The sequence below is a fragment of the Halyomorpha halys genome, unplaced genomic scaffold (genome assembly GCF_000696795.3).
Source record: "Halyomorpha halys isolate HHAL.00 unplaced genomic scaffold, Hhal_1.1 Scaffold674.1, whole genome shotgun sequence".
Classification (NCBI taxonomy): domain Eukaryota; kingdom Metazoa; phylum Arthropoda; class Insecta; order Hemiptera; family Pentatomidae; genus Halyomorpha; species Halyomorpha halys.
In genome coordinates, this window is record NW_027106114.1 from 596,873 (window position 1) to 609,674 (window position 12,802).

Below are 12,802 nucleotides of genomic sequence, written 5' to 3' on the forward strand. Positions count from 1 at the left end.
ATTTTTATATTTTTAAAATTATTACAATATATATATGCAAAACTAATTTCTAATACTATATAATAAATAGAAAATAAAAAACTTGAGATTTAGTGAAGCAACAAAAAAAAATCACCCAAAAAGGGTAGAAGAATAGAAGCTTTTCGATATGTGCATACTGAAAAAAAATATATATACATAAATAAGGCTCAGAATTTCTTCCGAGATAGCTGCCATCATCTAAATGGTGAGGGACGCTTGCAAGACTGTATACCATAGACTCAGAGGCTGAACAATGCTGATGAGCCGTTTGTTGGTTTCAGTCCCACCCTGGTGGGTGAGAGCACCAGAAACAAACACAGGTCTGGCCCCTTATAAAACTTTATATAGTCTAGCAAATGGCAGTAAGTTGGTGGAGGAAGGTAACAAAAACCAGCATAGGTTCTGTACCTCTTAAAACTCGCAGTTATCTGTGAACTAGCTTATCAGCCTATATCGAGGCCTTAATATAACTACACTAGGTTCGATTCGAGGTCCATACAAACACGCTAAGTCTATGTATATAGATGCCTCATAACAACAATGTATACATATACAATAACAAATATTTTACGTGTCTACAATGTGTGTCAAGAGTCCAAATTAAATTTTAATTACAAAAGGTAAAATAACTTACAGTTAAATAATAAAAATTAATAAAGTTATAGTTAAACAATTTTTTTTGTTTCTAGTTGACAAAAAAGTCAACTAGAAACAAAAAAAACAATTTAATTAAAAATGAACCTACCTTTACGCTTTAACAGTAATATTAAAAAATAAAATGGTTCCAATACCTCTTTTGACTTTTCCAACATACACTTGGAAGCAGCTATAGCAAAGTCACATCCTTTTTCAGTTGAAGTAGACACTAAAAATAATAAATATGTATTAAATAACTGTATGAGATCATATAACTGCACAGCATCCTTAACTAGGGGATGCAGAAACTATAGGATCTTTCCATAACCTCCAGGGGGCATTATAACAAAGGGTGTGGGAACATGATATACTTACCCAGAAAAATTACACAATCAATTAACAAAATTACAACACTTAATGTTTTATGTTGTCTTAAATTTATGGCTGTTTTATGTGGCCACAGATATTCTAATAGGTGATAATAGAATCCATGAAACCATTTTTTTTAACAATAGTATGTTGCCCATAGGATTCCAATATGGGAAACATACTATTGTGTAATAACTATTCTTTCCGACTCATATAACAATAACCATAACACACTCACAACACAAGGACCGATTGAAAATTTGATTCTGAAGAACACACAGATATTTGTGCCCAACTCATAAATGTTCAAATATACATTTATCTGTGGTTCTTCTAAAAATTAAAAATTAAACTATAATGTTTAGCTTGTTCTGATGAAAAACAGTTAACTATACAATTTTTTTTTAATTTTATATCAACTGAAATAAAATATGTATTTCTACATAGACTTATGAAATTGTGGAAACCAATTAATAAGAAAAATATTACATTTTTTTATTTATAAAACATACTTTCATCTTTGCATGCAGCTGAAATTGCATTAGCCTTTTCCAAATTATCAGGATCATGAAACTGCATTTTGTTGAATTCCAAACTTCTATCAAGGTTTATTTGTCCATCTGTAACCTACAAAAATAATTAGTAGCACCTATAAATTAATTTAAATTAATTTTTAAATGTCATGTTCAACTCACCAAACCAAAACCTTCTAAAAAGCATGAAATGAAGCACTGTTGGAAAATTAAAAAATGAATTATATTCTGACTGCAGATACCAATTTTACAATTAAAGATGTAGAAAATAAATGATAAAAACCTTTCCTTCTTCACTAGATGGCAATTCAAAATTTTTAACAGCTTTTTCCATTTCTTCTAAACAGGAAAAAAAAATATTCATATAAAAAAATCATTAATTTCATTTAAAATATCCAATATTATTAGACAATTTTGTATGAACAATTATGTAATATGGATTAGCTCACTCATATCCAAAGGGTGTTCTTTATTACATCTACCAACTATCTGAAAAGCCTGACTTATTATTCCTGGCTTGACCTATAAATTTAAAATTTAATTTTGCTGATATTAATCAATTTCAATACATTTACACTATTTAAATGAAGGCGCAGGGATTCTAATTTTTGAAAAAGGTATGCTGTTTCAAATTTCAAGAGTTTATAATTTGGGTAACAATTAATTGTTTGCATAAATATGATTTCTACCTACTGAACTATAAAGAAATAAAAGATCTCATATTAAGTCTAGTTAGTTTCAGAGGTAAATCATGTATTCCAAAATGGTTTTAAGATGATAGTGGTTTCTTTTACATTCAATATTTTCTTTAACTTTAACATACTATCAGAAAAAAAAATGATGATAAATATTACTTGAATTTGGATATTTTTCATGTAGGGACGTCGTATAGTAAAAGTATTCTAAAAAAAAATTAAATTTTGATTCAACAACTTTCAAATCTTCTATTTAATTTTAAACCTCCTCATCCCATAATAATTTAATAACAATAACACCCATACTGGCTGAAAGGCAGAAGAGGGGAGAGAATAAATTTAAAAAGTCCATTAAACTCCACCTCCCAAGTTGTGTCTGTTAATTACACCTCAACAATTAAAGTTAATTTTGTTTACAATATTTCTTGAAATTGTATTATTTTATGTACTTTTGTTGTAGTAAAGTTTCATTTAAAAAGCTATTTCAGTTTTATTTCATATTTTCCAAAATATATCGAATTTTCTTAAATAATTTCCATGGTCTTGAACTTCTAAACAGCATGTAGTTCCTTAAATGTCACAAATAGGTTTCAGACAATAATTATAATATTTTGATATTGGACTATCTTACCGTACTGGCAAAGGTAAAACTTATACTAGTTAAAATTATAAAATTAACTATGTAAATATTCATTTTAAGGAGTACTTGAACAACTGCAAATGTATACACGTATGCCATAGGTAACTTATATAGGTTTTGTAGAAGGACATCGTTAATTGCACACATGCGGGTATCAGAGGATGAAATTGTGCTCTTAATGATACATTATGCTTGTAGTAGAACTTAAAAATGACAACTTCATTGTTGAATGAAAACTTTCAATCTATTAACTGAACCTGGTAGGAAAGTAGCATAACATGAATTTAATGGAACATTTCCATACAAACAATTTGTCAATTTTTATTATTTGCATTTAAAACATTTATAAAATGTGAACAAAAAAAATTTGGATTTATTTAAAATAGAAAAATTGAGAATTAAAAAAAAAAAAAAGTAAAAATAAAAAAAATAAGACTTTTTTAAAAAAAGAAAGAAAGATACATAACTTCTCTTGTTCGAATTCTGTTTTCTGGAAATAAATTATAAAATAATTTTTTAACTTAAATCCTTATGTTGACTCATGCCACCTCTGACAATGTTTGTAATATCTTTCTAAGTCATTAGGAGATAGATGTATTTTCTTTGTTAATTACACTTGGTAGATTAAATTACTAGAATCAATTGAATTTTTTTTTAAAAATAAAGTTTAAATGGTTATTTAAACTTATACATTTTGTAATATTGTTTTATTAAAAATGTCTAGGATAAAAAGTATCTCAATCCATGCCCAAAAATAAAATATATATATATATATATATATATATATATAAAATTACTCATACATTATACAGGTGTAAGTAATAGTTGAGGCTAATAGTCAGAGGGGTCGACCTGAGCAAAGATGTTTATAAGCAATATGGCTATGAGAGCATGACATCAATAATTAATTTTATATCTTTAGTTTCACTGTGAGTACACCAGCTACATTTTAGGAACTAGTTTTTGTTCAACATGGTTAAATGTTTTATGTCTCATCTCTATAAATCGTTGATCAATTTAATTATAAATCATAGTGATTTTAAACAATTAATTAATGTTTAGATATTGTGTGGTATAAACATTGTTAATTCAAAATTCTTTCTTTTAATACTTAAAAGTAGTAAGAGCTGAAGACCATAACTAACTGATAAAAACAAAATAATATCATAAATAGTTATTCAGTGATTAGATTTTAAGCAACTTTTGTAATTTTTTTAGAAAATACTCTCTATAATATTTTTTTTTTCAATTATATTTGATTGTTTCTGAATTTTTGCTATATAAGTTTAGTAGGAAAAAAAAAAGTTGAAGATGAAAATTCGAACATGTTATAGATAAATGTCAAAAATAAAGGCATGAATGCTTTCAACTGTAAATAGGGCATTCAATAAAAAGACAATGGAAAGTCAGTGAACTCTTTCCTTAAAGAAAGTTAAAATCTCTCCCTGTCCTTCTACCTATGATACATATCAATGTACGGAGTACGATTTTCTTGATCAATTTTATCAATGCTGGGGGAGAACTAATCACCTCCTTAGATCACAATAAAGGTAACTCCGAAATACCATTACATACGATTGTTAGTGATGTAGATATCGTTGACCATAGAAGTTCGGTGGTAGGAGAGGGAGAGGGAAGTCATGGAAAAAACTGTTTGGTCAGAGTTTTAGGCCACCTTCATCAGGAAGACGTGTAGGGCTGCCATCCATCTCATATTTTCCGGAACCTTGTTCTGAGTCCCGTCAATTATCCTCATGAGATACGATTTATTTCCTGGTTAAGTTCTTGCCTATGTATTTTTATGAATATTCTAAGTTATCAAGAAGGCCAAGAGAACCTTGGTAAAACAAAGATGCGTCATGAAATTATTGAAGGTCTCATATAGGAAGCGCTGATTTCAGTTAAGAACAGACGTAATTATCGGATAATTATCAACCACAGGCCAAGGCTGAAGTCCTGGAGTCACAACAATGTAACTTGGCGTTAGTATTAACATGCTGACAGATCAACTTGATAACAGCAGAAAAAATGGTGGGTAGTGAAAATTTAAATGGTCGAAATCGATTGGTAAAAGCAACTTTTTTTTACCAATTTTGCCAATAAATTGAATTTATTGACTTTAAAACGTTTTTGCCATGCAGTTAACTTTCCTTAAGTAAGTATATTTCGAATAAAGTTGTAGAGGGTCAAATTTTATATTATAAGTGGGTACCTTACAGTTCGAATTTAAGTGCAATAAAAGTGAATTTTATTTTTATGCACATTTCTAGTATTTGATCTTTATCTGCCTAACCATGGTTGAGGGTCAAAGTTTTTCATTTTGTGGGACCGCCACTCAATGAACAAAGTCAACACACCAGGTCGGATTCGAACCGGTACAACCAATAGACATCAAATTGGTTAGACTGTGCCTTAACCACTGACCTATGGGCGGTCCTACTTATTACTTATCTACTAATTTGAAAATGTTTAGACTTATAGCTTTTAGCCTTGGACCAGTGGAAAAATTCCCAAAACCAAACTTTAAATATTTTACCCATAAAATAATCAAAATGACGAACCTAGAAAGTTTGTTTTTCACATCATCATTTGTGATTTCAGTTATTAATTCATGATGTTAGTAATTACGAAACAAATTTTGGAGCTTATGCTGCATTGTCACAGTTTCTTTCTTTCGTTTAACTCTCATTTCTTCAGAAAAACTCTTGTACTAAACGGTACATAAAAATAACGAACAGAATCGAGTACACAGTCCAAACAGGTCCAGGAATAAACGAGTAGGAGTACAAACTAGGAGCTAAAGGGAAGGGGGTAAAATAAAATCAAAAATACTTCATAAAACAGCACAAAATGCGTATCTGGAAAATAGAGTGGGCCTTTTGTGCAAAAAATTTCATCTTAATCAATTGACTAGGAGAGTAAACGGTGTGTCTTACTGATTTTTATCAAATTGTTTCGATGATTATATACTAAAAGAATGGACACGTGCATAACGTTTTCGTCCACAGGTTTCGATTAGGTGAACGTAATTAACACTGAAACTGCTTAATTTTATATTCAATTTTTGAAAATGTTATAGACATGATTCTTCCATGAAAACATTTATTTTTTTTAAATAAATTAATTGTTAGATTGAAGAAAATGAATAAACTTTTAAAAATAGTATATTATAGTCAAACAGTGTTATTATCATTAAGTGAACTAATCTCACAGCTTTATCACTCTAAGAATTATTGCAGATATTATTTTAGGTGTTTGTTTAATAATAAAAGCCTTTATGTTTAAAATATCATTAAAAAATAAAATTCAGTTCCGAGGAGATTCAGAATTTTCTAAACCTCGAAATCACGGTTCTTAAAGTGCTTAAAAAAAAATCATGCCAGTTTTTGACACATTTTTTTGTTTAAACTTCAAGCCGGAGAAAAATACTGCTTCTTTACATATAATTCGTTGGACCGCCAGATATTATTAATATATAATATTTTTTAATGAAATTAGTCAAAACTGTTGTCCGTTGAGAACGCACAGCAAAAGTTTTCAAATAATGGCTTGCGAAAAATAGGATACTAAATGTAAAAGGAACCAAAAAATATTAATATAGATGTAATGGGGACCAAAATATTAGCATACATATTTTGAATAAATAAGGGTATTTTAAAATTAAATTGTCATTTAATTATGGTTTTAGATGTATTTACTCATTTCAAAAAAACAATACTGTTGTTACTGTTAAGAGTTCATTATTGTACTGTCTGTCGTGCGAATGATACTGTCACGAACATTATCATGAAGATAAAATACAAATTACTTTCTGACACTCATAAAAAACTGTCTGAACTTACTAAATGAAATGCTCCTGTTTTTTTTTAATCTACCATTGCCTTAAGATCAACAATTAAGAACTAAAACATGATGGTTCTTAATCCCTATATTTTCTCTTTTAGGGAGTTACAAGGATACTGTGCTCTCCTCTTCAGCTTTTGTAATTTGCTATTTGCTTTTAAAACAGTTATTCAATAGACCATACTAAAATTAATATTAATTCATAATAAATTTTAAATTTATGGTAAAAACAACCTGATTTGGTCAATGAGTGAGTAGACCAGGCAGAAAAAAGAAAATATTATTTCTTTTGGTCCAGTTGTGGTGGCGGGATTCCAAGCATTCTTCACTGTTGTGTTACGTAATACCTTTGTAACCTTCCTAATAACCTTGCTATCATCTTCGTCCTCATTATCAGGCAAAAAGTCATTTTTATCCGATTTTTTTATAAATAAACTTAATAGTTGCGAAATTAGAAAGAAGGAAAAACATGCTTCAAGATACCTTTTCTACTGAAGACAAGTGTCATGAAAAAATAGCATTGAATTTATTATGTCATTTCCTTATTTTAGGGAAACATTTATGAGTAATTGCAGTTGGAATACTATGCTCTTGTCATATTGTGCTCTAATGAACATTATTAGAAAATCAATGGAAAGTCCTGTAATGAAGTTAGTTACTTTCACCTTCTGTGAAGAGAGGGGATCCAGTAATAGGTAGCCTTGGTAGGAGGTATATCATGCAACACTACTGGTTGAATCACTTTCTCCTTTTCCCTTTCAACAGTTGAGTACTTTTTTTAACTGTCTACTAACCAAGTTTACTTTTGTTCTGTAAAAATGTCTTTGATAAGTGTCAGTCCTCTGAAGCTGGTTAGACTGTGTGAGACAAGTTTAGTTAAAAATGTGAAAATCTTGGGAGCCTTAAGTGTAAATCCTCCGGCTAAGTGCTATAACAACCATAGGGAACTCTCAACGTCTATGAAATTATTTTCTGCTAATCAAAGGCCTGATTGGAATCGTGCTGTATCTGAAGCAGAGAAAATAGTAGGTTACCCTACATCTTTCCTAAGTTTAAGGTGGCTATTGAGTGATGAAATTGCCAATGTTGCACTACATTTGCGTAAACTTGTTGGGTCGAATCATCCACTATTGAAAACTGCCAAGTAGGTGGAGATACATTTTGCTCGATATGATATTTACCATTTATTTATTGGTTTTATTTACAGGAATTTGATTTATAATGGTCGCAACAATATGCAGGCTTGGGGATTAATTGTTTTATTGATCTCAAAAGCAGCTGGTCATCGAAATGTTCAGGACATGGAGGAAGACAAAGCTGCTGGTGTGCTTTACAGGTAAATTATAATGACATTGTTGCGAAAGCAAGTGTGCTGATTTCAAGAATAGAACTTTATTTTCTTGGTGAAATTATATTTTTACATATTCATTCCTTTTTTTTTTTTTTTAGTTCCTATAATTAAGAAGTTTAAAGATTAATAATTAAAGATATTATTGATGAAAGGAATATGGTCCGGGTGCGGTCAAGAAAAACTCAAATAGTAGAAATATACTTATTCAGGCTCATTAAAATAAGTATATTTCTACTATTTGAGTTTTTCTTGACCGCACCCGGACCATATTCCTTTCATCTTTACACACGGTCAATCAATAATCTTAAAGATATTATTGTTTTAATCAGCACTCTGTACTACGAAACATGTCTAGTCTATTTAAACAATACAATTCTAAAATTATATCTAAAGACAATACTGGAAAAAAATTGCTGATGAAACAATTCTATTAAGAGAGTGATTTATGAATTGTTCTTAGTCTTACAGCTATTGTTACAATGAAGTTTTCTAAAATATATATTTTCTTCAGCAATTTTATTTGTGAACAGTTCACTTTTTGAAGTACAAACAAAACTTAATTTGTTTTGTAAATAATTTTTATCTGGGATAACAATATCTGAACTGCTAAGGTTTAATTGACTGATACGAAATTTTGACAGTAATTTTATTTTTAATAGAACTGTAGGTAGGTTGTTTATTTTATACATTTATTAATTTTATTCTTCAAGTAGTTCACCTCTAAAGTATAGTAAATTTCTACTGCCAATTTTTTTTTTTTATTAGTAATAACTACATTTTTCGCATAAAAAAAAATCTGGTTTGTATTATGTATTAAATTAACGAATTCAATCATAGAAAATTATTTGTTAATTAATGAAATATTAATTTATATTTCTTTGGCTTTAGGTGGCCCTATAGCTCTATTATAACAATGTTATTTGATTATAAGGCTATTAATTTAGCTTAATAAAATCATTGAAGGAACAATGGCCTTTTAAGTAATAATTTGTGCACTAATAACTTAAAACCTTCAAGGTTCATCCATTGTGTTAGTTTAGCCTCTGTGAAACCTAATTCGAAGGCAGTGGAAGATGTGGCAGGTAAGAAGTGAAAATCGGACATCATTGGCAAATTACCACTTACAGACTTGGCTTACTGACTTACTACATAACAACCTCAAGAATTACATATGTTGACTTCTTAAGGGTATATAGGTATACTTAGTTATTAGAATCTTTGTTTAAAACTTTATCATTCTATATTATTTTATGTAAATTTAATGAAAACTAACACATCAGAACATGATCTCGCTGATTAATAGGAATAGGAATAGCTATTTAAAATATTTTTATGTTTCTAACATATCCCTGCCTATAGGCACTTATTTTCTCTTAGTAATTAATAATTTACTCTTATAAATTATGTTCTAATTTTCTTACATTTTTACAATTTAATTATTTTCTCTTACATCTATTCTGAAAATCCTCCTTCCCCAGTACTCCACAATTCCATTCACATTTTTTCACCCCGTTTCCTCATAAATCCCTTATTTATAGCAATTTCTGTTGTTAAAATGTTCAATATTTATTCCTCTCATATATTCTAGTACAAAATGGATTAGCTGAGATGAAACTTATAAAAGTTTTGGAATACCCCAATAAGGCTTGGTTTTCTAAACATATTCCTTTTTATCTAGTTTTGGTGTGTTGCAGAATGGGGAAGAAGAGTGAAATTATATATATTTATGTGATTATGTAATATTGTATTCAATGCTTCACAGTTTGATTAATTCCACATTTATGTGGAAGTTTCATGCTTGGTATTTATCAGTTGTGGAATTTCATTTTGTAGTCAGAGAGCACTAGCCGAAGTTACTGAAATGATACGTACAAGTCACCTTGTTCATAAAGGTCTAGTAAACATTTATCCAGGCCAATTTGAAGAGCCGAGTGAACTGAAAGATATGACATTTGGAAACAAAATAGCTCTGCTAAGTGGTGATTATCTTTTATGCACATCAAGTGTTGAATTAGCAGCTTTAAGAAATTTAGATGTAAGTTTTTCTCAAAATAATTTTTTTTAATATTAGTAAATTATGCAATTATATTGAAAACAATTTTAAGTTCAAAAAACGATATCTGGGAGTTTTATTTATACAACATTACAAAATTGGAACCTTAAATAAATTTGATAGTTATGTTATACAGGTGAATTTTAATTGTTTAATAGAGTGCAGCACAGAACCCAAAATGACCTAATGAATTATTATAATCTAATTGTAATTTTCATCATGTAGATATTGAAATTGATAAAACAATAAGTTGGTAAGGTAATGATAAACATTTATTCAGTAGAACTAAATATTGTGATTATATTTGTTCCAAAAATGCTCTGCTGTAATGCTTTTCTTCACATTTAAGCCATTCTAACTCTAGACAAAGGAGAATTAAATTAGGTAATTAGATTCGTTTGTGGCCCTCTCCTTGGAATATTGCCAAAAATTACAATCATGAGCTATGCACTGCTTACTGATGAAGGAATGTATCACCAGTTTATAAATTCCTAAGAGAAAGAGCAGACAAATGTATGCTTGGGGAGATTTTTTATTGCCATAAATAAATGATGAAGGAACAATAATTTTATTGTTTATGTTTAATGTACGAGAATAATTAAAAGCTCACATTTAATTACAATTACATTCCCAATTATCATTTATTTTTTATTCCTTTCTACAAAAATAATTTATTTGAACATTTTAAAAATGCTAATAATTTCTGCCGAAAACCTAAATGTTATAAAATTTTTATTAAAAGATTTAAAATTCTAACATCATTTCTCTAGAAACGTTTTTCTTACAAGCTACTATGATTTTAATGTATATATTTCTTTTCAAATTGGCTAAATCATCTTATTTAGTTCAGTTACTTTGGATATAGTGTGTTTAAAAATTAAATATTATCAGAAAATTATTTTTTTTTAGGTAGTTTTTAAATCAATCTGACTGGAAGTAGATTTTGACATTTTTGGAAAATCATTTGGTTTTGTTTTTTATTAACTGAATATAGTAATAATAAAAATAAAGTTTAGTCTCTTATTTTTTCTTTATGATCTTTTTTGTCAATTCAAAAAATTGGTATCTTTATTTACTTTAACTTTGAGATACAAGGACCTAAACTGAAAGTACGTCATCATTATTATTTTTTAACCGATAGTTTTTTTTAATGTTTGTAGGTAGTTATATTGATGTCTAGTGCTGTTCGTGATCAAGCCGTTAGTGAATTTCTAGGACGTAGAGACAAACAGAATAATCCTCTTCCTTCAACCGGTGGTGAAAAGGATGCTCTTTCTGATTGGACCCAGAGGAATGTACTTTCAGCTGGAAGTCTTCTGGGTAAATCATGTCAGGGAACTTTAAAGTTAGCTGGCCATTCTAACCAATTACAAGAAGAAGGATACAAATTTGGGAAGCATTTAGCACTTGCGTGGCAAGTAAGTGTTCAGCAGTGTGTTGTTGATTATGATTTTTGTTTGAGTAACCAGTGGTTTTTAAAATATTATTGCAGGTCTGTCTTGAATTAGAGCCATTTATTGGATCAAACTATATCCCAGGATCTGTGTTCAGCTTAACTTCTGCTCCCGTAATGTTCCACCTTGAAAATGATCCATCGTTATATGAGGAGATTGATAAGGGATGTGATACAATTCATGATGTTGATTATGCAAAGGTAAAATTCATTATTTATTTTAAATCAATATTCATTATTTTATTGAAAAGACAATATATAATTATTAAAGATTTAATCTCCATGTAATAGCAGTTTTTTTTTGCTCACTATTAATTGGATTATATCTAGGGAAAAATTTTAATCATTAAATGATTGTTATTTTGGCCTATATGTGAATAGTTGAATGCACATAATTGTTTAGTTTGATTATTTTGGAAAAAAAAAATCAATTTAAGTGTTTAACTTGATTTTATTAATTAACCAAAATACATTAGTTATAAGAAAAGAATAATACTCATCGAAATAAAGTTATTTTGGATATGAGCACAAGCTTGTATGTTAAAAACAATGCTTTTCGGGTATTTCATCATAATATTATTTTTACATCTACTTACTTCTTTTTATTCTATTTTTCTTTTTTAAAAGCTTATTTTCATATTTAGCTTCTAATGAATCAATGAAAGTTAATTAGGTCACCTGCAGTACATCATTTCAGTTTTTTTTATAATTTTAGGATTGTTAATACATTTTAAAGTTTTCATCTCCATATAAATCCGTTTTTCAGTGATTATATTTCATTTTGATTTACTTGGTGGCTGTTTCTAATTTCTTATTTATTTTGGTCATACTCCATTTTACTTGCTACTAACTAGCCATGTATTCTGTGTTTAACTCCCAAGTTATTCTTACAGTTTCTGATTTCTTACCAAGATATTCTGTTCTATTTTAAAAGAAAATATGTGATTCACATATTTATTGTTATATTTTCTCAATCCAAATCCATTCGGTTATTTCTTGTGTGTTTGTTACTTACTACTTCCCTTACCTTATTTTATTTATGATGAAGTCAGTTATATGTTTACTATTGTGATGTATTATCCTTTTATTCATTACTGAGGTGTTCTAAAAATGATTAAATATAAATATATATTTATTATTTCAACTATGTTCATATATTTACTATTTTATTATAATTGTTTAAAAGTCTTATCTCTAATTAAAGTTGC

The 12,802-nt window shown here is 28.7% G+C and overlaps 2 protein-coding genes across 2 annotated transcripts in view; one reads left to right on the plus strand and one right to left on the minus strand.

Moving 5' to 3' along the window:
* LOC106685257 (Odorant-binding protein 19b) overlaps nt 1-3,036 on the minus strand; it is a 5,949-nt gene extending 2,913 nt beyond the window's left edge. Inside the window, exons 1-6 of the mRNA XM_014427821.3 lie at nt 2,886-3,036; nt 2,009-2,081; nt 1,843-1,898; nt 1,722-1,757; nt 1,539-1,653; nt 813-886 (exon numbers count right to left, since the gene is read on the minus strand). Of these exons, the coding sequence (XP_014283307.3) occupies nt 813-886; nt 1,539-1,653; nt 1,722-1,757; nt 1,843-1,898; nt 2,009-2,081; nt 2,886-2,993 (462 nt within the window). The 5' untranslated portion in view covers nt 2,994-3,036. The remainder of the gene's footprint in view (nt 1-812; nt 887-1,538; nt 1,654-1,721; nt 1,758-1,842; nt 1,899-2,008; nt 2,082-2,885) is intronic.
* A 4,050-nt stretch (nt 3,037-7,086) lies between these two features.
* Pdss2 (Decaprenyl diphosphate synthase subunit 2) overlaps nt 7,087-12,802 on the plus strand; it is a 7,656-nt gene continuing 1,940 nt past the window's right edge. The window contains exons 1-5 of the mRNA XM_014427820.3: nt 7,087-7,881; nt 7,945-8,073; nt 9,922-10,123; nt 11,302-11,559; nt 11,634-11,795. Of these exons, the coding sequence (XP_014283306.1) occupies nt 7,556-7,881; nt 7,945-8,073; nt 9,922-10,123; nt 11,302-11,559; nt 11,634-11,795 (1,077 nt within the window). The 5' untranslated portion in view covers nt 7,087-7,555. The remainder of the gene's footprint in view (nt 7,882-7,944; nt 8,074-9,921; nt 10,124-11,301; nt 11,560-11,633; nt 11,796-12,802) is intronic.